The sequence below is a fragment of the Trachurus japonicus genome, chromosome 14, assembly GCF_045865225.1.
Source record: "Trachurus japonicus isolate A0001 chromosome 14, Traja_1.0".
In the NCBI taxonomy this organism is placed as follows: domain Eukaryota; kingdom Metazoa; phylum Chordata; class Actinopteri; order Carangiformes; family Carangidae; genus Trachurus; species Trachurus japonicus.
Genome location: NC_140920.1, coordinates 25,109,295 through 25,135,933, shown reverse-complemented (window position 1 = coordinate 25,135,933; position 26,639 = coordinate 25,109,295). Strand labels below are relative to the sequence as shown.

At 42.5% G+C, this 26,639-nt stretch overlaps 3 protein-coding genes across 9 annotated transcripts in view; 2 read left to right on the top strand and 1 right to left on the bottom strand.

The window, feature by feature from the left end:
• The window catches only part of dclk1a (doublecortin-like kinase 1a), a 51,554-nt gene extending 41,849 nt beyond the window's left edge, over positions 1-9,705 (top strand). For 3 of the 6 annotated variants that reach the window (XM_085798561.1, XM_085798557.1, XM_085798556.1), the window contains 9 exons: positions 404-576; positions 867-986; positions 3,118-3,264; positions 4,596-4,729; positions 4,846-4,923; positions 5,099-5,195; positions 5,308-5,388; positions 5,480-5,593; positions 7,203-7,805. In XM_085798561.1, coding sequence (XP_085654687.1) covers positions 404-576; positions 867-986; positions 3,118-3,264; positions 4,596-4,729; positions 4,846-4,923; positions 5,099-5,195; positions 5,308-5,388; positions 5,480-5,593; positions 7,203-7,490 — 1,232 coding nt within the window. In that variant the 3' untranslated portion in view covers positions 7,491-7,805. Of the gene's footprint in view, positions 1-403; positions 577-866; positions 987-3,117; positions 3,265-4,595; positions 4,730-4,845; positions 4,924-5,098; positions 5,196-5,307; positions 5,389-5,479; positions 5,594-5,794; positions 5,869-7,202 lie in introns of all 6 variants that reach the window. The other 3 variants (XM_085798559.1, XM_085798560.1, XM_085798558.1) reach the window with 2 other exon arrangements.
• Positions 9,706-11,029: 1,324 nt separating this feature from the next.
• rfxap (regulatory factor X-associated protein) lies at positions 11,030-15,489 on the top strand. The gene is made up of 3 exons (XM_085798562.1): positions 11,030-11,692; positions 11,996-12,106; positions 14,240-15,489. The coding sequence occupies exons 1-3, from the start codon at positions 11,264-11,266 to the stop codon at positions 14,339-14,341; spliced, it is 642 nt and encodes a 213-aa protein (XP_085654688.1). The 5' UTR covers positions 11,030-11,263; the 3' UTR covers positions 14,342-15,489.
• A 290-nt stretch (positions 15,490-15,779) lies between these two features.
• smad9 (SMAD family member 9) lies at positions 15,780-23,367 on the bottom strand. 2 transcript variants are annotated; one of them, XM_085798554.1, is made up of 8 exons: positions 23,283-23,367; positions 20,894-21,411; positions 20,044-20,259; positions 18,528-18,788; positions 18,266-18,376; positions 17,850-18,071; positions 16,342-16,598; positions 15,780-16,068 (listed from the first exon to the last, which is right to left on the bottom strand). In XM_085798554.1, exons 2-8 carry the CDS (start codon positions 21,087-21,089, stop codon positions 15,925-15,927), a joined length of 1,407 nt encoding a protein of 468 aa, XP_085654680.1. In that variant the 5' UTR covers positions 21,090-21,411; positions 23,283-23,367; the 3' UTR covers positions 15,780-15,924. The 2 variants fall into 2 exon arrangements, with proteins under 2 accessions (XP_085654680.1, XP_085654681.1); XM_085798555.1 differs by having other exon boundaries at positions 20,894-21,045.
• Between the last annotated feature and the right edge of the window lie 3,272 nt (positions 23,368-26,639).

Here is a 26,639-nt window from a genome sequence, read left to right as displayed (position 1 = left end):
GTGATATAGTGAACTGGCCTATCTATTTAGATATATTTTAAAGAGATTTGAGAAATTATATTCTATTTTTAAAGATTTATTATGTATTTATTATATTATTTATTAATGACGTGTTGTTGTTTACCTCAGTGTTCAATTTAAGCATCGACCACTTATCAGTCTATTAACCACACTGCTTATTTCCTCTTGCTGTGTGGACACAGAGCTAATCACTGTGCCAGTCCATCATGGTGTCCCAGGGGCTTCAACTAATTATTATCCATTACAGTTGCCACAGCCAATGCTATGGCCTTTAACTAGACTCTCAATGGCCTCTGCACTTGGTGTATCAGTCTGAAAGCACTGAGCCAAACCAAGAAAAGTGTCCCTGAACTGCTCTAACCCTCCTGCTTTCTCCTTGCAGCTGAGGTTCTAGTCGACGAGGTTCCAGCCGTGCCGTCCTACATATCAGATCGCTACAAGGTGGGACGCATGCTGGGCGACGGGAACTTCGCAGTGGTCCGAGAATGTGTGGAGCACTCCACGGGACGAGAGTACGCTCTGAAGATCATCAACAAGGGCAAATGCAGAGGAAAGGTAATGAAAACCCCAACGAACTATGACCCCTAAAGCTAATGAGGACTGTATGAAGGATCTACACAGGCAAGCAGAAGTAGGCTACTGCTTCCTTTCCTCAATGTTATGGATGTAAATAGTTAGATTAGTTGGGTGTGGCAACGACCTCTGACCACACCCATCACACCAACAGAGGGACGATCAGAGAAACACTGCTTTCTATTTTCATATTGAGCTGCTCTTTAAGATATCAAAGTTTCCCTTTAGTTGGTTTTTCTTGGCTATAAAATTAATTTTCCTTCTCGTTCCAGGAGCACATGATCCAGAACGAGGTAGCCATCCTCCGCAGGGTCAAACATCCAAACATCGTCCTGCTCATAGAGGAGGTGGACACCTACAGTGAACTCTACCTAGTCATGGAGCTAGTCAAGGTGCGTACTGTAGCAAATGATTGCATATTCTTTATTTTTATGTTGTTGTGCGTCATCTGCTCTGCTCAGGGCCAAGATGTTTTTCCCAACTTGGATAATGGATGCTACTATTATGACAGTGATCATTATCTCCAGTTTGAGAGCAACCGAGAGGAGCACTGAGGCAGAAATCAGTGACAGAGTCAGAGCAGCAACATTTCAGCCGGTTCGAAGCAAACAATGAATTCCAACAACCAGTCACACAGTGTGGGATCGAGAGAATCAGTCTATGGCCCGCAGCGCTCATGTGTTCACATTCTTCATTCTCTCTTGCTCTCTGAGTCAAGAAATATGTGTGCATAATTCAGGAGCCAGGAATGTGATCCATCTGTTGGTGTTGTGGTGTGGAGTACTACAGAATATAGATGAGAGGCAATCTGTGGGAGCAATGTGTGTACGTGTGAGCATGACCAAAGTAGGAGGATCGAGAGGAGGCTGAGGATGAATGAGGTGGACAGAGTCAGTGCAAGAATGACAGGGATGGAGAGAGAGAGATGGATGTAACACATGGGTTTGTTGTTGAGATTCAGCAGGCAAAAGTATTCTTCTACAGCACAGTATTTCAGACAACAACAGAGTGTTTGAAATTGAGGTTTTGGGAAAGCTCTTTTCTGATTCAAAGAAAAACCTGTAAAGATCTCATATTGTTTAAAGCGAGATGTCCATGTGTTGTTTGATTATAAAGTAGCTCTTGGTTCTATATCAATACTGTGAAAGTCCACAGAGAAGTGCACACAGCCTGTATTCAGTGTGTGGAGAAACAGAGCCTTAAATGAGCTATCAGGACTTCTGTAACGTTGTGATGTCTCAACAAAGCAGTCACAACCTTCAGCCATGCCCCGCCCACCTTACCCATGCTCCAAGACTCGCTTGATTTGGAGTGAAATCTAATGTTTTTTTTATTATTATTATTCAGTTGCTGAGAAAACAGTCCACCAATCAGAAGAGAGACTCAGATCCTCTCTTCTCATTGGCTCACTGACCTGTTGTTGCCAGAGAGGAGATGTAAAACTACACTGAGACGGTTTTTGGTTCTCAAGAGCACAAATATATCCTGCTATGGCTCAACACTTAAAATAAAACACCACAAAAGTGTAAGACATGTGAGCTTTTTAAAACCAAACCTCAAACGCATCAGCCAGGGTCCTTCACCTAGCGCAGCAGAAGCATTGTTATCAATATGCAGATATAAGATCCTGTCTGAAGAAGAGAAGTACGCTCGAAACCTTACTGTTTTTTATTGGATGTGCTAAATAAAGCAGCACATAAAGGGAGCTTAAGTATGTGGTTTCCTCTTTTCTATTTTCTGTTTACATTTATGTTTGAGGCCAGCACCTTTTTAAATTCGATGTGCGCAACCTTTCTACTTTTTTGATCCACTGGAGGATCTTACATCTGCATATTGATAACAATACTGATGGAACAACATGTCAACATAGTCACAACATAAAGTTGTAACATCTACGTGTCCACATACTTCTGGCCATAGACAGAAGGGAAAGAACTGCAAATGCATTGCTTAGCGGCTGAGCTGTGGGATTTGTCAGCTCTCACATTTAAATAACTGTTGCTGTGCGAGTCGGACACTTGACAGCAAGTCTGTGAGTCTGTGCAGAGAGAGAGAGAAGAGATTCATCCCTATTTTAAGCCTCTGTTCCAGTTAGTCCACTTAGGGAGAGAGACAGGGAGAGGATATAGGAGGGAGAAAGACAGAGAGAGTAGGAGGAGGGTGAGAATCAGACAGAATGAAAATTATGAGAAACTGACACAGACAAAAGAAAAAGCCTGGTAGAAAAGAGGAGAGGCTGAATTAAAGGGGGAGAAATATTAAAATGAAAGTGAAATATTAAAGACAAGGGGAGGAGATGTTTCAGCCAAGGTGAGGAATGGAGGATACACGGTTTACAATTTCAGCTGCTGAGCAGGCAAAAACTAAGTCGACTGTTTAGGCGAAAACTCTTTTTTCAGCAGAAAACATGAGCAGCTGCGAAAAAGTTGGAAGTCCTCAGCATGACGGCGCCAGAGAAACTCATATTTGCGACATTGTTCCTGTTACTGACAAGCCCGTCCGTCTATCATGATGTGTCCACAGGGGGGAGATCTGTTCGACGCCATCACCTCTGCCAACAGATACACAGAGAGAGACGCCAGCGGGATGCTCTACAATCTGGCCAACGCCATCAAATACCTCCACAGCCTCAACATTGTGCACAGAGACATCAAACCAGAGAACCTGCTGGTGAGTGGGCCCACGCTGGATTTACATACAGTACATGCTCATGTAACTTGCCGCAGTAGAGTCGTCTTTCTGAATGAGCAGTGAAGTAACATCACTCACTCTTGAGTCTCACAGAGCAACGGGATGACTCATCCCTGCTGCCCTCACACCTCCCGCACACTCCTTCTCCTCCCTCCCCCCCTCTCCCTTCTGTTCATTGTCTTCTCATCCTAAAACTGCTCTTCTTGACTCAAAAAAGAAATTAAAAAATCTGATAGTGAGACTTTCTCGCCTGCAGCGGCTTTACAGATGTTTTACTCCAGAGCCAACTGAGTGACCTCTGTTGAAACATCCAAACACCCAACAGACTGATGGTGCCCCGGCCTCTTTCCCTGTGTTTTGGCAGCTCTGCCTCCCCAGCACTGCTTTCAGTTTCCAACTGTTTTAATTAAACCAGGACTGTTGAGGTTGAGTGGGCATCCACAGGAGGAATGCTACACATTTGAGTGTTGGCATCTTGTCTTAGCTTCACAGTTGTGTATTACTGCTGTAAACAATGCAGTTTACAGGTTATTCAACCATACGGCCATTTTTTAAACCTGTAATAGTTGTTTTTTGTTTTTGTTTTTGGCTTAAGTCACTCACCTTTTAGCTCAGTGTTTGATGAGAACGTATCTATGTTCCCTGAGTTCTATGTTCCCCTCTTACCCCCTGCAAAATAGGTTCTATGTTCCCTGCTTATCCAAAAAAGGTAGGAAACATAGCAGTAACTAACTAACCCTAACCCTAACCCCAAACAACATATTAATGCTACTGCTATGTTTCTTGCCTTTTTTAGTAAGCGGGGAACATAGAACCCAGGGAACACAGGGATGACCCTGTGTTTTTTTTTTTGGATGACGCTGTGTTTGACTCCACCAGTGCCTGCTAGCCATGTAGCTGCTATGTTATCCTGTGGTCACAAAGCTATTGGCTAACTTTGTTGTGGGGCTTATGAGATAAAACAGATGTTCACTGACTGTGAGAGTCGACCCAAAGTTACGAGTCTGACACAAAACAACGAGCTTAAAGACACTTAAACCCTCCATAGCAGATAAGGAAACAGCAGAGTCTGGCACCCCCAAGTGGCCCTATCAAAAAAAAGAAAAGAAGGACAGCTGACAATGTAATGTATGTGGCTGCCCCACAAATGTAGCCCGAAGACAGTGAAAATAACAAGCCAAGGCTGCATCGGTCCTTCCCACAGCGGTTACATTGTCATCATACATCATACTCATGTGTGTCATTGCTGCTGTCAAAGATCTGACAGATGATGAGACATCATGTGTAAAGTGTGTTTCCCATGTGTTCAGGTGTATGAGCATGCAGATGGCAGCAAAAGCCTGAAACTGGGAGACTTTGGTTTGGCGACTGTGGTGGACGGACCTCTCTACACTGTCTGCGGGACCCCAACATATGTAGCACCTGAAATCATCGCAGAAACAGGGTGAGAGCTTCATGCTGCGGTCTTCTGCCTTAAAGGACAATGTTGAATTTAAAAAAAACCCTTTTTTTTTCTCTGTCTTTGCCTTGAAGTCATCACATTGCTTTGTCTTTGTGTAGTTATGGCCTTAAGGTGGACATCTGGGCAGCTGGAGTCATCACCTACATCTTACTGTGCGGTTTCCCACCATTTCGCGGGTAAGCTAACATCAAGTGAAATTTTACTCTCACTTCAAAAATCAATCTCGATGTAATCTGGCACAGAGAGCTCTTTCTCTTCCTTCTCCCCCTCTATACTCCTGTGAACACTTGTCAGTCAGAGCTGCGTTTTGTGCCTCTACTCACATTCATGTGTAAATGTTTTGGTTTGCAGGAGCAGCGACGATCAGGAGGTACTTTTTGATCAAATACTAATGGGACAACTAGAATTCCCTCTACCGTACTGGGACAATGTGTCAGAGACAGCCAAGGTGAATATCATCTACATCCGTGTGGACATCATCTATTTATGTGTGTGTGCTTGAGGAAGTTTGCTTTATATAAAGGGAATAAAAACTCACCATTGTTTGCTTGCTGCTGCAGGAGCTGATTCGATCTATGCTGGAGGTGGAGGTAGATCAGAGATACTCTGCCCTCCAGGTGCTAGAGCATCCTTGGGTCACTGTAAGTACTGAGCCCTTCACATCTTTTCTATATCTATAATATATACACATATAAATATATATGCTAATGTATATCCTCCCACTCGCCACAGGACGAGGGTCTCTGTGAGAACGAGCATCAGTTGTCGGTAGCAGGGAAGATAAAGAAGCACTTCAACACCAGTCCGAAGGTCAACGACACCACTGCAGGAGTGTCAGTCATTTCTGTAAGTCTTTGTTACTGGAAACTACAGCACCCACAAGTCAATTTGCCCTATAGATAGTATGGTCCATCTAAAGCTCAAATGGTTTCTGCAAGTAGATTTTTAGAGTGTTTCCTGTTCTGCTTTAGACAAACTCTCTGAGTGAAGTGTGTTTCTATCGAACTGGTGTTTAGATTGATTGTGCTGGTTTCTCTTTGTGCTCAGTTGGATGACAGCTTTTCTATGCAGAGATCTGGGTCGTTGGATTTCTACCAGCACCCGGCCATGTATTGGATAAGGTACGCCAGGTTTCCATGGAGACACAACTGGGTAGACAGTCACAAAATCAGCGAGAAATCAAAACAAACCAAAATAATGTCTCTGAAATTGACGTCCCCCTCCGCCCCCTCCCCTCCCCATGTGCTGCCCCGCTGACTGACTGGCTGCTGCTGTGCTGCTGCGCTGCTTTGACGGCTTCATGTTGTTGTCCCCGCCTTGTGATCTTTGTGCTCGGCCTTTCGCCTCCCTCCTTTCATCCCTCGCTCTCTGCAAAGCAGATTTTTACACATGCGCCTGCACCGTTTTTGTCTGCCGTTTGCCAAAGCCCTGTCGTCTGTGTTGTATATCACTGTCTCCCGGATGTCTGTGAATAACCTTGTGAATGTCTCTCCCAAATGTCTCGTTTCAAGATGTGCTATAAAACAAAGTAAACAAATGGATGTTGCTGAGGTTTTTACTAAGCAACACTCACTTTCTGTTTACACAATTTCTTTGTGAATGCTGCCTTTCCAAAGAAATAACCCTGTCCCCTTTTTGCTTGTCACAATGAATTGCACTGTTTCTTTTTATATGTGTTATTTTGCTTGATGTGATGCTTCCCACCCGGCTGCCTCTACTAATACCAGGACTTGCTATTCAGCTCCCATTGCCCCCCATTGTGTGACTTTATCCACTGATTTATGGAGGACCTGGAGACTCATGGTTGCAAAGGTTTAGAGTTATAAAGCCATTGATCGGTTGATATTTACAACAACTGCACTTTGACAAGAGGCATTAATAATAGAATTGAACAAATTAATAACAGATAAATGCATGCAACAAAATAAAGAGATTCATTTAATCAAAGTAGATTATATTTACAAGATTTGATAAAAATAATCATTTTTTATGGAATGGAAATTACAGTGGACTATAATAGTTATATATTTATATATATTAAACTCTGCTTTTATATGCCTTTTTTCATTTCCTGTTGCAAACTTTATTGTAATTCTACCCAGGCTTCAGAGGCTGAGATAGCCACAAAGCAGCCCAGAGTTTTGGGTTATTTTAAGGAACAAACATACTAACCAACCAATTAACCAGTCAACAAACAAATTAGGATTTAAATTTATTTATTTGATCATATCTAATATTCTTATTAATCATTTAACTTTGAGCTTTATAGACCTGTTTGTTGATTTACTCTCTTTGCTTTTTTCGATCCCTCTTTTAAAAATCACTTAAAAATAACTAAGTGAACCCAGGTTATAGACTCTCCTGGTCCTCCATACTAGATGACCCACTGCGCTGCTGTGTTCCTGCTTCAGAGGATCTAACCACAGTGTTCTCCTCTCCCCCCTCCCTCTCTCAGGCCACCCCTCTTGATAAGGAGGGGCAGGTTCTCGGACGAGGACGCCACCCGGATGTGATGCTGCTGCCTTTGCAGACGATGCCAACGGTGACGACAGTAACAACATCAACAACAAAAACACCACGGGCGGAGCCTCCTAGTTGCCTCCCTGGCCTGCCCATGGCCCCTCCCTCTCTGACCCCTGACACTTGCTCTGACCCTTCCCCGAGCCCCAGCCTCCCATCTGACTCTGATGACATCTCCATCAGCTCAGCCAGCACTGTCTGCTCCCCCAACTCGCCCTTCTAGAGAGGAGGTGGAGGGGAGGAGGGGGAGTAGGAGGAGGAGGAGGAGGAGGAGGATAAGGTGTGAAGAGGAGGGAAAGAGAAGAAAATCCTCATCCAGCTTCTCCCTGTGGGGAGGAGGAGGAAGAGGAGACATCAGCTTCCCCACACTCTCTCATCTAAGGCTGGGGGTGACTAGGGGAAAACTGTGGAGGGAAAAACAAAAAAAGAAAAAAATTGGAGTGGACTTTTATCTTCCCTGAATCCATCTTTCCGAAACCTGGAGGAGAGATCGATCAAAGGGCAGACAGTGGAGAAAAAAAAGATGGCAGAGAAAGACTAAAGAGGCGACTAGAAACAGGGATCATGATGAAGAGGGAAAAGGCAGAACGAGGTGAAAGACTTTTGTTTCTTTATTTTTAACGTTCTCTCATCTGAGCACATGTTCCAGGGCTCATGGAGCGAGAAAGGGCGACAGCGCGTTCTTCACCCTTAAGTGATGATCCGGGCTCAACATGGAAACTTCCTTATGGCGGAGCAGCTCTACAAGGCAATATGAGAATATGGACCAATGTTCATGTTTTATTGAACCTTATTTATCCATTCTTTTACTCACTGCATTTTTTGATATGTATTTCTCCCTTTTTTTCATAAAGGGTAAGTCTTTGTTGATTTGTCCTAAGAGCTTGGTGGAATGAGACTAATGGAAAAAGTGCGTAGAAGTAGAGGTCAGACATTGTGAAGTAGGCAAATGTAGACTCGATGAACAGTGTCATATTGGAAAAGGAAAAGGTGAGGTACCGGATGAGGAGAAAGGACTTTTTTTCTTACAAAAAATGTATTAAAAAAAAAAACAATCTTCACTGAAAACGATACGTGATGGAAACCGATCAAAGACAGCACTTGTGCTATAAATCTGTGCTAAACAGTATTGGCGTTGCCTTCCTGTAATGTTGGATTGCAGTATTACAGTTTACATTTTACACGGACTGCTAAGACAACGGTGCAGCGGATTGCTCTTTGTTCTTCTGTTCACTGCTTCATTCATCACAACTTGATTCACAAAATTCAGCAGTATCCGGGTGCTCGTGTAGCAAACTCAACATTTAAACTAATCTTTTTCCTCAGTCCACACATGCTCATGTTTCATATTATTGAACTTGTTAGTTCCTGATGCTCATGCACACATTTTTGAAGCCTTGTTTACATTTTTTTTCCCTCAACACTTAAGGCATACTTCATCCACATACTCCAGCAGTAAAGAAAAAGTGAAGTTGTTGTACCACTTGTATGGGGTGGGAAGAAATGTTTTAAGTAGTAAATATATACATTCAACAGATACGAGGACTGCCTATTTGCACAAAAGTACTGCAGTTCAGGTGCAGTCAGACAGGTCGGAGAGAAAGTCAGTATGGATGCCAGAGAACCAGCAGCACTCTTAGAAAGCAGTACAGGTAAAATGATTTATTTCAGCTCTGTACAACCTCATTCATGGCTTCATTTATCCAGATGAAAGCATGACAGACATACAGTAGCCTATTCTTATAAAAAAAAACCAACAACAGTTTAGTGAAGTATTGTTTATATGTTATGTAAATAACATAATTTTATTTATTTTGATAGTTCACAATACAGTATATTTCTTTACTAGTAGTACGTCTACGAGAACTGTAACAAAAAACAAAACAATCAATCATACATGTGTGTCAGCAAAGAAAAAAAAATCTAGAGGAGATCATCAGGTCAAAGTGAAACAGTACAGATGATTTGGAGAGGACAGTTTCAACCTGACATCGTGGCACTTAGATCTTCTTAGGCCATGTTTGCTTTTTTTGTCAGAAACTGGGAACGATGTCGCTTCCTCTGCTAAAACAAACACTAACGGGAAGAAGCAAAAGGTATAGGGAGAGAAATACAGAGTGGTTTACGTTAGTTAGTTTTAACTTTTTTATTTTCGCAGATGATCTCCTTGCAGTTGTCCCACGTGTCCGTATGTTTCTGTATCTATTCCCATCATCACACATATACAGTAATGTGCCGCCATATTGACCAAATCGATATGAATTTGTTGTGCTGTTGAAACACACGTTCTCCAGCACCTGGGCACATGTGGTTTACCAAAGTGCTCTCACAGCTGCACCACACTATTACAATCTGTTGCAATACCAATACCTGTACCTCTGTTCAACAATGGTCTATCAATAATAATAGTAATAATTAAAATATGTTTCAAAAACAAATGGTCGGTGTTTTATGTTGATCTTGCTGTATGACTGATTTAATTGTAAACTCCTCCAATCAAACACATGCACGTCATCCACAGATTTTTATTTTTTTGTGGCACTTCACTGGAAGGGCTCTTGTTTTATTTTTATGAATTGCACAACAGTAGTGGCCAGAGATGTGGGATCCAAATTTTCTACAGTTGAGCAGGTGCTCAGGAAACAGGTGGAATGGTAGCTAGAGTAGAAATAACTATCAGGCTTGGTTAGTCATTGACATTTGTTTTTGCTTTCCATGTTGAGGAAACTGTATCAGATACATAATAAGGGATTATGTCACATGGCATCAACAATAGATATTAAAGAACATTTTTGTCCCCTGTATCCGGGGAGAGCTTGGAAGTTTAATTAAAAAATAATACAAGTGGTAACTCATCACTGTGTGACAGATTGTGCTGTGCCTGTGCCTTCTACTATAATCTTACCAGATATATTCCCACAGTTTGACAGTTTATTTCTATTCTTATCTGCAGGAACACCAGACCCAGTGGAGGCATGTAGATCTGAACTCTTTCTGTCACTGTAAAGTGTCTCTGCCTGTAGGAAAACTTTTCACCTTTCAGAGCTGCCAGTTTTGGCAAATATTAAACTTTTGAATTTACATTGAGTCATTTCAGTATTTAGTATGGATTGGATTACCTGCAATCCATTAGGAGTAATAAAAATCCATCAAGATAGCAATTCCCCTTCCAAATGTAACTGAGAACATTTACTTGATCTACTTAATGTTGAGATACTACCACTGTAAGCAAGTTCTCTACTCTTCTGTTCCACCGGGGAGATATTGCGCTTTTGATTTAGTACATTTATTTATCAAGAATAGAACCTAGTATCTTTGAAAATACATATTATTATAAATTAATTACTTCTGAATAATTAGTAGCCTACACAAATGCAACACTGTGTTGTCTAGTATGGGTATTCCTACATATATTTCTATTCCTCCTGTTTATTATTATTTTATTTTATGGCAAACAGTTTTATTACCCTCTTGTTACATCATGTTGGGAGCGTGCAGCAGCATGTCTGTGTGTGGCCAGCAGCAGCAGCAGCAGCAGCAGCAGCATGTCTGTGTGTGGCCAGCAGCAGCAGCAGCAGCAGCAGCAGCATGTCTGTGTGTGGCCAGCAGCAGCAGCAGCAGCAGCAGCAGCAGCAGCAGCATGTCTGTGTGTGGCCAGCAGCAGCAGCAGCAGCAGCATGTCTGTGTGTGGCCAGCAGGGGCCAGTCATGTAACGTTACATTATAGCAGCGAAGAAGGAGAAGAAGAGGAGCAGCTATATTTATTGCAGCGAAAGCATTAAGTGTGTCCATTACATGTACTCCTCATATCATAAGTGTATTTATGATATACCGCCTTCGTAGAGAAGCTAAACGCCTTCTGCTACAGGAGCCCGGGCGTCGACATGTTAGCTAACAGCAGCTAACGTGAACCGACCGTAGAGGTACTGCAGTTAGCCGGCGAGCTAACCGGGGCTAACACGTTAGCTCTCTGCTCTGTTGTCGTTTCACCGCAGTCATGAGTGAAGATGGCACTTCAGCATCAGCAAACAAAGACAAAGACTCCACTCTGCTGCTCACCAAGGACGGACAGCGCTACTACGTGAGTAAGAGCGGGGTGGTCGACAGCAGGAATGTGATAACCCCGCAGGAGCCGGAGAACAACGCCTCCTCCTACGACATGGACGACCCGGACGAGGAGAGCGACGTGCTGGACACCTCGGACCCCAGGGACAGCGCCGCCAGCCCGGAGGAGCTCAACGACGAGGAGACCTCGGAGGGCGACAACGCCCCCAAACAGTGCACTTACGAGGGCTGCACGGAGACCACGACGCAGGTGGCCAAGCAGAGGAAACCGTGGATGTGTAAGAAACACCGCAACAAGATGTACAAAGACAAGTACAAGAAAAAGAAGAGCGACCAGGCCATGTCCAGTGGGAAACTCGATGTAAGTTAAGGCTCAGTTTCAAAGCAGACAGGGGGTTTCATCTGAACCAGTCTTGGATAATGGCAGATAGTGATGGAGACATCCCATATAAACACTTGAACAGACTTGATTCATCCTGTGGCAGCTGCATAGAGAAGTTAGAGTTAGAAGTTGTCCTTGGCTTACAGTCCAGTGTGCACTGCCAAGGATGATCTCATTGGCTCATGTGATTTCCAGGCTCAGTTTTTCCAGACGTTATCATGAATCACAATAAACAAAACTCCCTTTTAGTGACTTAATTGCTTGTTTTTGTCTTTTTTTCAGGAAAACTCAGAGGAGCGGCCTGTGTCTGTGAACAAACAACGTCTTGGTGCCATGGGTGACCGGCCGGCCAGACCCTCCCTGATAGAGCAGGTCCTCAACCAGAAGAGACTGGTAAGTTACACCTGAACTGACCACACAGCCCAGAAGTGGCTCTTTCACATTATTTTCATACACCGCCCCTTAAAATAATGGACCCACTGCCAAGAAACTATCCCACACTTGGAAGAAATCATTTGCAGGTGTCATTTTCCATCCCATCATTGATTCAAGTTTTTACTTTACAGTAATTAATAAAGGCTTCAGTATTTACAGTATATGACTGTCCTTATGTCACTGACTGTTGCATCCATCTCAACCTGTAATTGATTACTTTGTTCAGCATTAAAACTGTGTGATAGAACTTGGCTGAACACATTGTCTCAATGACTTGCAGGAATCTGGACCTTTTAATGTGTAGAGCCACAAGCCAAGGTTTTCTTTTCTATGGAAGCCCTGAAAGTCAAGAACATTTATTCCCAAGATCATTGTGGTTGTCATCCTTTCCAAAATTAAAGAGTAATAGCGCCTGACACAAAAAGGTCCATGGAACTACAGTGTTCTGTAGGGATATAGTCTAGAGTTGACTCGAACCAATGTCATTTAGGACAGGGGTTCTCAACTAGTCTCACTCTGGGACCCACATTTTCCCATGGTCATTAAGTCGCGACCCACTTTTATAGAATTCAAACCAAGATTTTTTTTTAAAGGCTTTAAAAACTCATTTTGCTCTTTATTGAGCAAAGTGCATTTCAGAGCACATGAATGAAACTGAGGAGGACCATGACAACTGCATGTACGGAAGTGAATCAAAAAATATCAAACTGCACAAAATGGAGACCAACAAAATGATATATTTGACTTCTAATGCATCTCTGCATTCAGAGCATATTCACAAAAGTGAATAAATACCAAATTGCACAAAATAAAGACCCACAAAACAAGGTATTTTCACTGCATTCAGGCCACATTAATAAGAAACTGATATCTTTGCATTCAGAGCAAATGGAGCAAATAATAAGAAACTGAGGAGGACCATTACAACTGCATGTGTTCACGTGTCTTGTGTGCCTTTCAAAATAAGTTATTTTTCAAAATAAAAGACATGTCCAACATCATATGTACATTAAATATTATTTACTTTTTTGACCAGCTGTCCGCGACCCATCCAGAACGGGTCCGCGACCCACTTTTGGGTCCCGACCCACCAGTTGAGAACCACTGATTTAGGACATTTTTGCAGCCTAAACAGTCCTGTATTGAAGTTGCCTGGTGTGCGCTCTCGTGTTCAGGCGATGCACACGGACATGACCAGACTTGCCTCAATAATTAAAAAAAAAAAAAAAAAAAAATCATTTGCCTTAAAGGGATAGTTCACCCAAAATTCAAATTTCATTCATTACGCATTATCTACTCACCCTCATGTCGACTAAGGGCTGGGAGAAGTTTCAGAGTTATCCTTGGCTTCTACAGTGGGGCTCCGTGCAGCACTGCATGTCCATATGACGGTTGTGAACGGAGCTCACTTTTCTTCGTCCGAAAAGACACACCAAAAAAACATCCAAATACCTCCATAGTGCTCGTCTGTAATGTCCCTCTTGTATTGAAGCCCCAACATGAGAAATTAAACAAGTCTATATTTTAAGCTTGTTTGTAGCTGAAGCTCCCAGTGTTGCTCTGCCGGAATCTCGTGCAATTTGCGGAGCCGTGAACTGGGTGTCGATGCAAATTGTGCAAGACGGACAGAGGAAGAGCAGTGAACTGAGACACTGGGAGCTTCCGCTACAAACAAGCTTGAAATATATTTTTTTCGGAACAATTTCTCATGTTGGGGCTTCAATACAAGAGGGACATTACAGACGAGCACTATGGAGGTATTTGGATGTTTTTGGTGTGTCTTTTTGGACAAAGAAAAGTGAGGCCCATTTGCAACCGTCATATGGACATGCAGTGCTGCACGGAGCCCCGCTGTAACTCAGAAACTTCTCCCAGCCCTTAGTCGACATGAGGGTGAGTAGATAATGAGTGAAATTTGAATTTTGGGTGAACTATCCCTTTTAAAAAGGAAAGTTATGATGGAAAATAATCCAGATTTCCACTGCCCCTTTAGGGCTTTCACAAAAACGTAGAGGAAAGCCCAGAGAACTGTGGATCTAATATGTATGCTGTTACATTATGACCTGATATGAATGTGTGTGTTTGCTTCAGTCTCTCCTCAGGAGTCCGGAGGTGATCAGCTTCCTCCAGCAGCAGCAGCAGCTCCTGGCCACACAGAGCCGCAGCCAGTCACAGCAGTTCCAGGGCTGCTGACACCGGCCCCCCAGTGTTTTACCTTACTGTTTGTAACGTATCTCAAGCACTGGCTCCCGATGCATCAATGTAGTAACCATACACTGTCGATTGGATTTCTGCTGTCAGGTAGACAGACTGAGGTCGAGACGGAGACTGAACCATGAGTGACATAATTTCTGGTGCTGTTTAGGAAGTACAATTTTTTACGTTTACTTATTATTATGTTTATGTTGTAGTTACACCATCAAATCCCACTTCTCTGTAAATTATCCGTTATCTGGCAATAACAACGAAGGCACTGAATTACAATCATTCAGTCAGCTCAAAATAATCATGTTCTCAGTTTGATCCTGTGTTTCCTGTTGTTTTATGAAACTAGTGTGTCTGTTTTAATGTCATTTGTGCATTTGTAGTCTTGAAGAATTATTCTAATCTGCACGGTGCTTTTAACGTTTTTCCTTTGAACATGAAGTGTTGTTGTTACATGTGACAATCAGTCTTCTTCAGTCAGGTGGGGGCTTTCAGGACGGGTCTTCAACACCAAATTTTTATATAATGTTCGTAGAACTGTTGCACAGACACTGATTTGCACCTGTGTACAAAAGGGAAAACAAATTGAGATTTGATGGGATGTATGTTGGTCATGTTTGGCCTTGTTGTATCTGTGTTGAAAAGTGGCAAGGATGTGTACCTACTGTTTGTTGTCTATCTGCCCTGCTGTGAAGGTGAAACTAAAACTATGATGCTAACATTGAGAAATGTCTCCCTGTGTGATGCACTGTTCTTTAACATTGAAAACATCTTTACAAATCTGAATCTGAAGGGAAAAGCTTCTTAAAGAAAAAACAACTTTAATGGAACGAAGAGAAAGCAACCGGTACATGAAGGCAAACATTAGTTAACACTTGGAAATACAATACATATTATTAACACTTATAACACTTAATAACACAAGTCTGAGTACCTACAAATGTATCCCATTTTTTCCCCTTGTCTTGGAGTGCAGTTAACATTTGGAGTGATTGGAAAGAGAGGGAGGAGAGAAATGCTTTATCATACTGAAAATAAACAATCATTTAACTGCATGATGTGTAATTAAGCCAAATGAAATCCAGGTATGCGTGTCTTTCAGTTCAGCTGCATGGTAAAACCCAGTGATCTTCAAAGTGGGGGGGCCGTCAGGGGTTCAGGGACAAATTGGAGGGAAGATGAGAACAAAATGCAAACAACAAAATAAAATCTAATTATTGTATTTTGGGCATTATTATAAAATCTAATTCATGATAATATAATAAAAACCTTATCTGGCAGGTAATTAGAAAGATGAGCATGGCAAATATTTGCCATGCTCATCTTTCTAATTACCTGCCAGACAATTTATCATTCATGACATGACCATTAACTGTTTAAACTGTTTAAAAACTCAGTGGGTTTGCAAAGGGGGTCCCGACCAGAAGCGAAGGTAGTTTTGTAATTTCATGTGAGATGTTGAGATAAGGGATCGTAGGACAGAAAACCTGGACACAGACGAGCTTACAGAATCTACGACTACCTGTGTAGACACACACTTAAAAAAAAAAAAGTGTGTGTGCGCGTTCACGTTATGACACTGAAGAGATGGGGTTGTGCGGGGAGCCCATCTGTGTGAGGACCTTGTCCAGCCACTGCAGGGGCCCGTGCAGGTGCACCTCGATCCAGCAGGGGGTGCTGGTCACGTCCTGCCGGTGGTATTCGGCGCCCCAGCCCTGAGGACACAACCATAAATCTCACTATGCAAGATGGCAGTTCAGTTTACTATTAAAATGAATGGGTGCCAAGTGAGCACATGTAATCCCTGTTTGTGCACAGTGGGATTTAACAGGCTCAGCAGCACTAACAGATCTGAATAACAGCATATAAAGTTACTGTGGGAGTCTCTGAGTAGGGATCCAACTCTAAATAAACCATAAGGATGATGGCCAGCTATGTTTCTGTCTTTTAAAAAAAAAAAAAAAAGTCTTGACAAGAGAGCTCATTACCTTGACAAAGCTCATTCGGATGGTGCACATCTTGGTGAGCTCGTAGACGACCTCGAAGCCGTGGTTAACGGACTGGGCCAGGAGCTGCGCAAACAGCTGGTTGTTGAAGATCTTGAGGCTGCAGCCACTGGGGATCTTGCACACGGTGGTGGCGTGGAAGCCATGCTGGAAATTACAGTTTCGGCTCTGGACGAAGATGCTGCTGTCGCTCAGACACTCTGCGTACACTTCGCCACCCACGTAGTACAAATGTAAACCTGAAGAGAACGGAGGACAAGATTGAATAGTCTGAAATAAATGATTATATAGCTACAAAAAAGAAGAAAAAAGGAAAAGTTGCATGTTGGACAAAAACATCCCTTGTCTTTTTGCTGTGATGCAAACACTTCTATAATAAAGACCAAACTAGTACAGCAAACATATCATCAAAAATACACATATTCATCCACTTCATCGTACATCCAGCCAGAGAAAAACCACCAGGGCTTGTAAATGACGAATGGTTGACTAGTGTCAGTATGAACTGGAGATGAACTATCCTCAGCTCTTTGAATCACTCCTGTCATTTAAAACCACACACATCCTCTCATTGCACAGTTTACTGTAACCCACATCACTGCTGATGTCCGTCCAACAAAGGCAGCTTTTCTTAACCCTTTTATCAATGAGAAAAAAAACAATATTTGGCCTGAAGGATTCAGCACAAGGAGACATGTTAAGTTTATAGATTCCAAACAAGCTTCCCTCTCTGGCACGATGCATTATGGGTAAAAAACTACCAAAAAGGAGAAAATTTTTAAAGTGCAACTTCCATTTACATTAGAAGTGATGTAGGTACTTGGGAAAGTTGGGGGGATAAATATATATTTAGAGTAATGTTGGTGGCAGGTAAAAAAAAAAAGAAAAAAGAATGACAACCACAATGACCTTGGGAATAAATGTTTTTGACTTTCAGGGCTTCCATAGAAAAGAAAACCTTGGGGCTCTACACATTAAAAGTTGATAACTCTCAGTATGAAAGAACAGGCATGCAAAACACTGTGACCATCACCAGGAAGTGGCTAAAAACAGATGCAACTAAAATGGAGGATTGGGTAGTAATGTATAATATTTATAGGATGGAGAAGCTGACTTTCTCAGCTGGACTGGAATACATTTAAACTGGGTTGATTTTGTGCAATAAGGACATTGTGCATTATAGATCCCTTGGTTCACGCTACAAACTTTAATTGCTCACTGTTCATATGTTTATTAGGATAAGGAGTAGGCTAGAAAAAAGTACTTCATATTACTTAACCTACTTTATGTTAAATTGTGAGTTTATGTTTCTGGTTTCTGTCTTTGCTCCCCTTTGTGGAGTATGGGTATGTTCTGTATATTGGAAAAATTGTATACAATATGTAAGATGTTGATGAGATAATTGCTATATGGAATCAATAAAAAAAAAAAAAAAACTACCAAAAAAGAAAAAAAACTGATGTGTTGTGATGTGAATTACCTTCACCTACCTTTGCCTATGTGCCTGCGTGTGTGTTCGATGGTGGAGTTGCGGTTGACGTTGGAGAGCAGGCCGAGGCAGAAGCGGTTCTTGTTGTTGGACGGGTCCGTGAAGCCGTCCACCAGTAAGCTGCGGGATGACGCGTGGAACGTCTCCCCCACCCGGTTGTTGAGCTCGTAGTAAGCGATGGAACACCAGTACTCCGGCTCCTCGTAGCACACGGGCCGCAAATCTAAACAGGAAGACGAGGAGGAGCTGACTCTTCATCTCCTGATCTTACGGTACATGACAAAGCATCCTGCCCATTGATCTGCAACATTATCTGCAGCGGCTCATCCCATCACATCATTGCCTATAGATTCATACGCATACGTCCTAATATTGTCCTCTTATCTACTTTCTGTGGATCTTTTGAGCTGAAGTTACCTGTGTGTGGAGCGGAAAATGTGAGTTTAGTGACTCCTGTGGAGTTGCTGGGTTTCACATCCTCTTGAGGGTTGGTCTCCATCATGCTGTACGGAGGTGGGGGAGTCTCAGCTGGAAAAACAAATGTCACAAATCACCAAAAGAGGATAAATGGGGGAAATCAACTGATGCACACTCATGGTGAAGCCGCAGCCTGCTTGTGTGTGACAGAATATTTCACCGGAGCTCTTAAAAGTGCCAGCTTGCTGGTTTTGATCCCTACCTGTGATGTGATACGGGCTGCCGGGCTCTGCAGAGCTGTTGGGGGAGTTGGGGTAACTCTGTGAGGCGGGAGACTGGGTGAGGGTGGAAGAAGGGGAAGAGGAGGTGAAGGAGGGGCAAGGCAGCGGGGGGAAGGAGTCGGGGTAGGTGGCGTTCTGGGGCATCAGCGGCTCGTTGTGCAAGGAGGCGTTCCTGAACTTAGCCAGGAGACTGTGCTGAGGGTTGAACTCGCTGTGGCGTGGGACCAGAACCGGCGGCAGCACTGGGACAAGGAGAGGGAGAGAGGAAGGAAGGAGCGAGCGAGTGAACGAACACAAAGAGAGACAGAGCACGAGCCAGATGCCGTTATAAAAGATTATATTACTGCAGATCCTTTTGGCTGAGGAACACTGTGTTGGGATCAAATGTCCTGCCTCTATTTGGAGAACCCATAAAAAGCTGAATGGATAAGAACACTGATTGTTATTTACAAAGAGCTCGTCCATAACAAAATCAGAAAAGACTTTCAAAGAACATTAAGCAAGTGTAACTGTATATACATCTCCTCTGTGTTTGTTGGGTTTGTCAAATAAAAAAATTGTTAAGGCGAGACACTACAGGCAAAAACACTGTTTTTTCATGCACTGATCAATTTTGAGATTTTGGCCTATTTTTCTTCCTTGGCATGTATTCTTTCAGAAAAGTCAAAAGAAATGGTAGAAAATTCACATTAAGCAGGTTATTTTACTTCATTTAGTCTCTTTTGTTGGTAGATTTCTCCTAAATTCGCCAAAAGTTAACAGCTACTGTGACATACTATTGTTATCTGACCCATGTCATGTCAAGCTCCCTCTCTCCTCTCTCCCTCTCTCCTGAACAATTATGTAGGCTCCAAAAATTGTCATCTCCTCCGTATCCGCATTCCGCAACCAATCATAAAAGTACGATTGACATTAGCAATCTATGGAATTCTACAATACAAATCTTTAAAGGCAGTTTTCTCAAAATGAGTTTTTTCTCAGACTCTGAGCAGCACCTACAGACACCAAACTTCCAGTTTTATTCCTGTCTATATTCTGAAGGTTTTTACAGAGGGGATTGTTGATATATCATTCAAAGCCTGATTTATACAACATTCTATTCCTAAAAACATGGCGAAATTGGATTTTTTTTAGGGCTGGTGACAGTATTTTCTCATTTACAGAGTGATAAAAAGAGGTATCCAAAATCCCCTCTGTGAAAACTTCTGACTCTATATGTCGACAAAATAAAACAAGAATTTTGAAAGGGGCTTTCTCTGTCAATTGTTCAGATTTCCTTTTCATTTACATATAAACATAAAATTAGACAAAACTTGTAATACAAAAAATATTTGTCTTAATGTAAGTGGTAAACTTGGGAAGTTTCATGGTGAAATCTGTTATTTAAAATTTTTACCCTCACCTGTAGTGTCTCCCCTTTTAAAAAAAAAACATCTGTATGGATACAATACCAAAATTCAACAATGAACCTTGTCCTTGCTAATTCTGAAGCTGTACCTGGGGTCTCCACCCGTCTGTAATGGTAGGGGTTGACGCAGATGTCCTTCTGCTTGGAGCCGAAGGGGAACTCGCAGCACTCCAGGGCTTTGAGCTCGTGGTGGGACTGCAGGTCCGGCCAGCGCCACACCCTGCAGTAGATGACGTGGGGCAGACCCTTCCTGTGGGACACCTGCAGCCTCCCGTCCAGCGAGCGAGGAATCGTCACACACTTGCCTGAGGAGTTAACATAAGATCAGTATAGAGCTTGATGAACTGGACAAATCCTGTTGTGGGCTTTAAACATCAGTCTTTTGAAGCTTTAGTCATGATGCGGCACATTTGTTAGCACCAACACCTACAAGGAAGTTAGTTAGTGCCATCGTTTGTGTGTCTAGGTTCAACATACACGATGTTGAAACTATATCATATTTCAGGCTTTTAATATTTTTTTTCAGACCTGCTCAAAATAGGTTTCTGGCTTCTTGCACAGGAACACACACACTGACGAAAGGCATCTGTTGCAATCGAACCTCAGCCTTTTACTGACTAGACCGGTGACTCTCGACCTTTTTTACCTCATGACCTGCACATAAAGCATTACTTGCACCCCCCCTCCTCACATTACATGATATGTCAATTAGCTGCGAGTCGACCAGGAGGGATTTTTCCCTCTGAAACTGTTTCATTTCCATCACTTTTACTGGCCCAGAAGGGAAAAGTATCACATTTTTCAAAGGAAACAAGTAAAGATTGGAGTAAAGTTAATAACATTTCCTATGCTGTAAATCATCCCAAGTGTGAACCCCCCACCAGCATGACTTCTGACCTCTACACTGGAAACCACTGTGCCAACTTTACTGATACTTACTGGGCTGACCGGGGCAGCTGAGGGCCCTCTCTAACTCCTCCATCGCCCCCTTCTTCTTCTTTAATTTCTTGACTAGTGAGTCCACAGCCTTCTCTGCCCACTTCTCCTCCTCATCCCCTTGTTTCCAGCCGAGCAGCCGCTTTACCGCTGGGCTGGTGAAGGAGAATAGGGATGTAATGGAGGCCGAGGAGTTCATTGTGAGATGAATAAACGGGGTGGGATGCGAGATGGGCGATGTTAAATGTTCCACTTGAGGTCAGGAGTGAGGAGGTAAAAACAAGTACAGAGGTAAGGATAAAAGAGGTAGCGTGATGAGTCTGTGTAAACAGAGGCTGGTTTTTTTTGTGTATTCCGCTGTTACTTCCAAGCAGCGCTCACAGGAGGAGGAGTTGGACTCCCGCCAGAGCAGGACAAAACCTAAATCTCCTTTCTGGGCTGGCAGAGAGTTGATCCGGCAGCTCGGCGTTAGAAAGGGGTACTCCTCACGGAGACAGAAATCCAGGTCAAGTTTCAATCACCTGGCAAGAGAAGTGGGAGAGAAAGTATTAACAGCTAATTTAGCTTAAAGGAGGCATGAATGGTGAAAACAGACCTCGGGATTTAATTGTAGGGGAGTTAAATCACAGTAATTGAGGTGATAAGCTCGATCTCTGGAGTAATGAGAACAACCAGAGTGAAATCAATGACTCAAGAAAATGTTCTCATATTCAGTGATCTGAGCATTAGAGAAACATCTCAGTGATAAGGAGGCGGTATCAGCAGGGCAATGTTACAGAGAGCATGCCTGCATCATACTCAACTCCCACATGCTGAATAACAACAAGGTTGTTCTTATTCTCTACAAAAAATAGAAAAAAATGAAACACGCACCCAAAAAAAAAAGTGTATGAGAAAGTGCAGAGCAAGATGGCCAAGCTCATTTCTAGATCCACCAACAATGAGGAATGTCCTTTCTGGCCTCTGTTTCTATGATCATGCCACTGACGCCCAGGAGCCATACTGTCTGGCCAGAACACATCACAGGACAGGAGGGGGAGAGGGAGAGAGAGACAGAGCGAGCGAGTGAGTGAGAGAGGGAGGGAGCCACAGAGGGAGAGAGAGAGAAAGAGAGAGAGAGAGCTCCTGTTTTTTTGTTTATAGTCTTTGTCCATTGAGAAAGTATTAGAAATGACAGAAACAACAACAGTAAAGGTACAGAGATGTAGGTAGCCTCTTTGTGTCTTGGTGCTCAGCATCATCCTCAGCAGTTGGTTTATTGTGGTGATGGACTTGGTTTATCTCCTGCAGAGTGGCAGAGTAGCATATCTGCCCCATGAGGCAGAAAACCACCTTTTTGTACTACAAGTGTTCTGAAGCAATTTTGCGTGTAAGATATGTTCACTAGTTCATGCACGCCTGATGCAGATAAAAAAAAAAAAACTCCCTGCAGGTACAGACTTTACTAATGTGAAGTGGAAGCTCTTTTTTTATAAACAGAAACAAAACTTGTAAAAAAAAAAAAAAAAAGAAAAAAAAAGGACAACAGAGCAGAGTTTATTGTTGGATCTGTGATTCTGTGGCTTTTCAATCAGACGGATCTCAGAATACACACAGGTAATAAGCAGTGTGCAGCAGCCTGACTGCACAGGCTCTGCGCTTGTTGATAGAGAAGTGACCAACGCTGGTTTCCAGCAGACAAACAGACAGCTGGGGTTTACAATGACAGCAGGAAAAAAAAGCCACAGGCTCAATGCGGCATCAGTCCGCCACTGCTGCTTTATGGAGCCTGGCGTCACACAGTCTGCAGGCTCAGATAGGCTAATTACCTAATGCTTTATCACCAGGACACCCCCCCTCCATCCACCCCCCCCTACCCAAAAAAGTAAACACGACAGCTTCCTTTACTACTACTACGACGACAAAGAGGAGCCACACTGCCGCTGCACAATCCGGGTTCTGCCCCAATTAACCTCTTCACACACCTTGATGGTACAATGTGTGAGCACGAGCTCTGGCATCCAAGTTCATTCCTGTCATAGCATGATACACTCACTACACAGACAGCGTGAACCAGCACATGTAAAGACAACATTGATTAGCCGATGTATTTCTGATAACTCATGAATTAATGCGCATTTAAAATATAATATATTGATTTTTTCATTTACATTCATATATAAGACCATTATCTGCTTATTAAATCCAGACATCTCAATGTTACAATGTACACCCTATGTATTTGATCTTAAAAAGTTGCTCAACAGTGCCAGTGCGCACAGTTTCAGGATTTTTTAACAATAACAACACTCAACAAACAACATTTTAAAAATATTGACCCAACCAACAAAGACGCAACAACCAATTCAAAAATAAATCACAATTTCTGTAAATAGTCAAAAAAATGTCTCACCTTTGTTGTGATAACAAGTGCACCGCAGACAGCCCTGTGCGCGTGGAGGCTTCCCTGTCTGTCGTAGGTCAGACTGTAACACACTGAGGCAGCGAAGGTGTGTGTCTGTTTGTGTGTGTGTGTGTGTGTGTGTGCGTGTGTGTGTGTGTGTGTGTGTGTGTGTGTGTGTGTGTGTAAGAGAGAGTGTGTATGTGCGGGTGGTGTCTGTGGGCATGTGTGTTGACGCTGAGGTGTCAAGCGAGCGTCCATACAGATGACATCCAGCTGTGGATTTCAAAATAAAACACATCATCAACAGCTGACCTGTGATGGGATGTAAGGTGTCAGCACAAGATAATATAACATAAGTGACAGTCAACACATTTAACCAATTAAGTCTAGAGCAAGTGCAAATAATAGTCTAATAGATAAGTTCTAATAACAATAATAAACATAATCATGATTCGACCATTAGTCAATTACACTACACTTCATGGCTTATGCTACATAAAACTGTAGCCTAGTGGTCAAATTGAGTTTAATTAAGATATTTTTTCATTATTGTACAAAAAAAAAAAAAAAAGTATATATATGTTATATAATATATAATATGTTTTGGGGAATAATTAAAATACTGTAGATAATGTATAGGAACCCTAAGATAATTATTAATTATCATCATCACATTTGCATGTAGAATTATTTGGTGCAATAAATAAATAAATATTTGAAGGTCTTTTGTCAAAAACGTAGCTATCTTTTAAAATTGAAATAAGTGATAAAATGTATGTGCAGTGATTTGAACATTTGGTCACCATTAGGTTATTTTGTGGCACCACTTCTGGCTGATCTGCAAAAGAACATGATAAATAGGCTTACTTTTTTATAGCCAAGATTTTGTTCAGCGGTTAATTCGTGAATATAGCGACAGGTTAGTAGCTACAGTCACACTGACTGGGGCCAGTCGCCTTTATTGTGAAAGTAAAGCCTCGGTGTTTTCCGGTTTCGGCCTGGTCCTCTGTGGGATTATTGACGCAGGTCTGTAGAGCCCGGAGCCTCCACTCCTCCAGCCGAGCGCCACACAGCCACGGCGGCGTCAGCTTGGCTGGAACCGCAGCGCCTGCTTTTCAGATCCCTCCGCCTCTCTCCCTCTCTCCCCCCTCCTGGAACTTTCCCAGGATCTCAGGGATTTTAGACCCAGGCTCCACAGCCACATGCACGCGCGCACACGTGCGTGTGTATGCGCGCAGCTACCACCTGAGTCTCCCCTACAGACAGACACACCACGGCCTGAGTCCAGGAAGAAAACACCTCACCTGTTTCCTTTCTCCAGATACTCTGACCTCTCCAATATGTTCACAGTTTGTTGTTTATCAGGTTAAATGTATGGGACAGGTTCTTCTCTTCTCCTTCATATCACTGCAATTTATGCATGTTTTTATTTATTTATTTTTACACCCATCTATCTATCTATCTATCTATCTATCTATCTATCTATCTATCTATCTATCTATCTATCTATCTATCTATCTATCTAAACCTTTTAATAAGGTATAATAATAATAATAAGGGAGGAGCAGGTGGCTGTCAGTGCAGTGATGATGAAAGTGTCATGCAGTCAGTAGGATATTCACTTCCTCTGTAGGAAGTTACAACAGTGATGTGATATAGATAAATAGATATCAGTTATTCCTGACACAGCAGGCTAAATCACATACTAGTAATTTCAACCTTATCAAATCTGACATCAAATAACTAATAACTACATTAACTATTTATAACCTACTACTACTCATGTGCACGCGCACACATCTTACACCTGTAGCCTCAACAATGTAAAAGTAAAAAGTCACGTGCATGACAGGATGTATCCACGATCTCCCTTCACCACTTCACTCTCGCTAATCTGACTGTGAAATGTTTTTCTTCTTTAAAAAAAAAAATCTTAGTTGTTTCATTATCTATTGTTGGGAGTCACGCAGAGGTCTTTCTCATTGCGGATGGATACGATCCTTTATTGGGAGTGCCGTGACTGGTCCAGTTAATGACGCAAGCCCGGCTGGCGACAGTGAGTCTACAAGTTTGACATTTTCACAGTTTACAGCAACTGCTGCGGAACGTAACAATACTCCCAACACGAAGTGAAACCACTCTGGGGATCGCGGCTAAAACCTCATGATTTCATTATTTTCCCCCCAACCACCAGGTGGATCATCAAGATGCACCACCGGGATCAAAGTGGCCCGGTGTGCCCGCAAATAGGTGCTGGTGCTGGTCTGTATAGGAGCAGAGGATTTCCAAAATATGGCCCGAGGGCCCCCAGGGAAGCCGCGAGAGGATCCAGGGGCGAAATGATGAAAGCTATAAATGTTTTGTTTTTTTTGTACACTGTGGACATATGAATAGCAACAATTCAGCCTCATAATGACTGATTTATTCATGTGGCTGTTGAAAATCAGTTTAGTGTCATATATCAATTGAAATTAAGAAATGAGCCTATTTATTTTGGCATTACGTTGTTGAAGTCAATCTAATTTCCTGCAGAAAAACAAACTTGAATCAATAGGATTTATCCCACATGTAAATCTTTAATGTGTCACCTTCTCACTGCGCGGCCAGATTATGATTCATGGTCCGACTGCTCTGCTCAGACAGACAGACAGAGAGACAGACAGACAGACAGAGACAGACAGAGACAGGCAGGCAGGGCACAAACAGGATGCTCTCCCCGGGACTCCGCGAGGCCCCAGAGACATCCTCATCAACATGAAGTGTAGACCTCAGGCTTGCATAAGAAAACAGCTCAATGAAGAACTTCATTTACTGGAACCGCAAAAACGCTTGGACATTTTCCAAGATGATGTCCACATGAAGCTCGAGAGACAGGAAAAAAAAAAAAAAAAAAGGGACAACTTTGGTGACACATAATGTAATCCAGGTTTCTCCCACTCTGCTTCATGTCAAGGAAAAGCTGAACATACCCAACATAAAACTTTATATCGCTGATTCCGGCTAATTTAATTTCAGGATTTTAGCTGTTAAATCTAATTTTATACCAAATTAAATAAACTAAGTAGAGTCATATTCTGCAGATTTCTACTAATGATATTTAACAGATATTTTCCTGACCCCGGTCCACTCTGTAGAATGCCTGATAGAAACCCTATAGCCATCAATTTTGGGAACCAGTGACCTAGGATGAAAGCCGTCATTCATTGTTGCACTGTGCGCCCTCTGTGTTAAGATCCAGTTAAGATAGTGCATCTGTTGAATTTTGCAGCGAAAAATTACATTAGCAGGGTGATGCTTTGTGTCAGGGACAGGAAAGAGACAAAGGGACAGGAAGCTGACTGATAGACCATCAGGACACAACCTGGC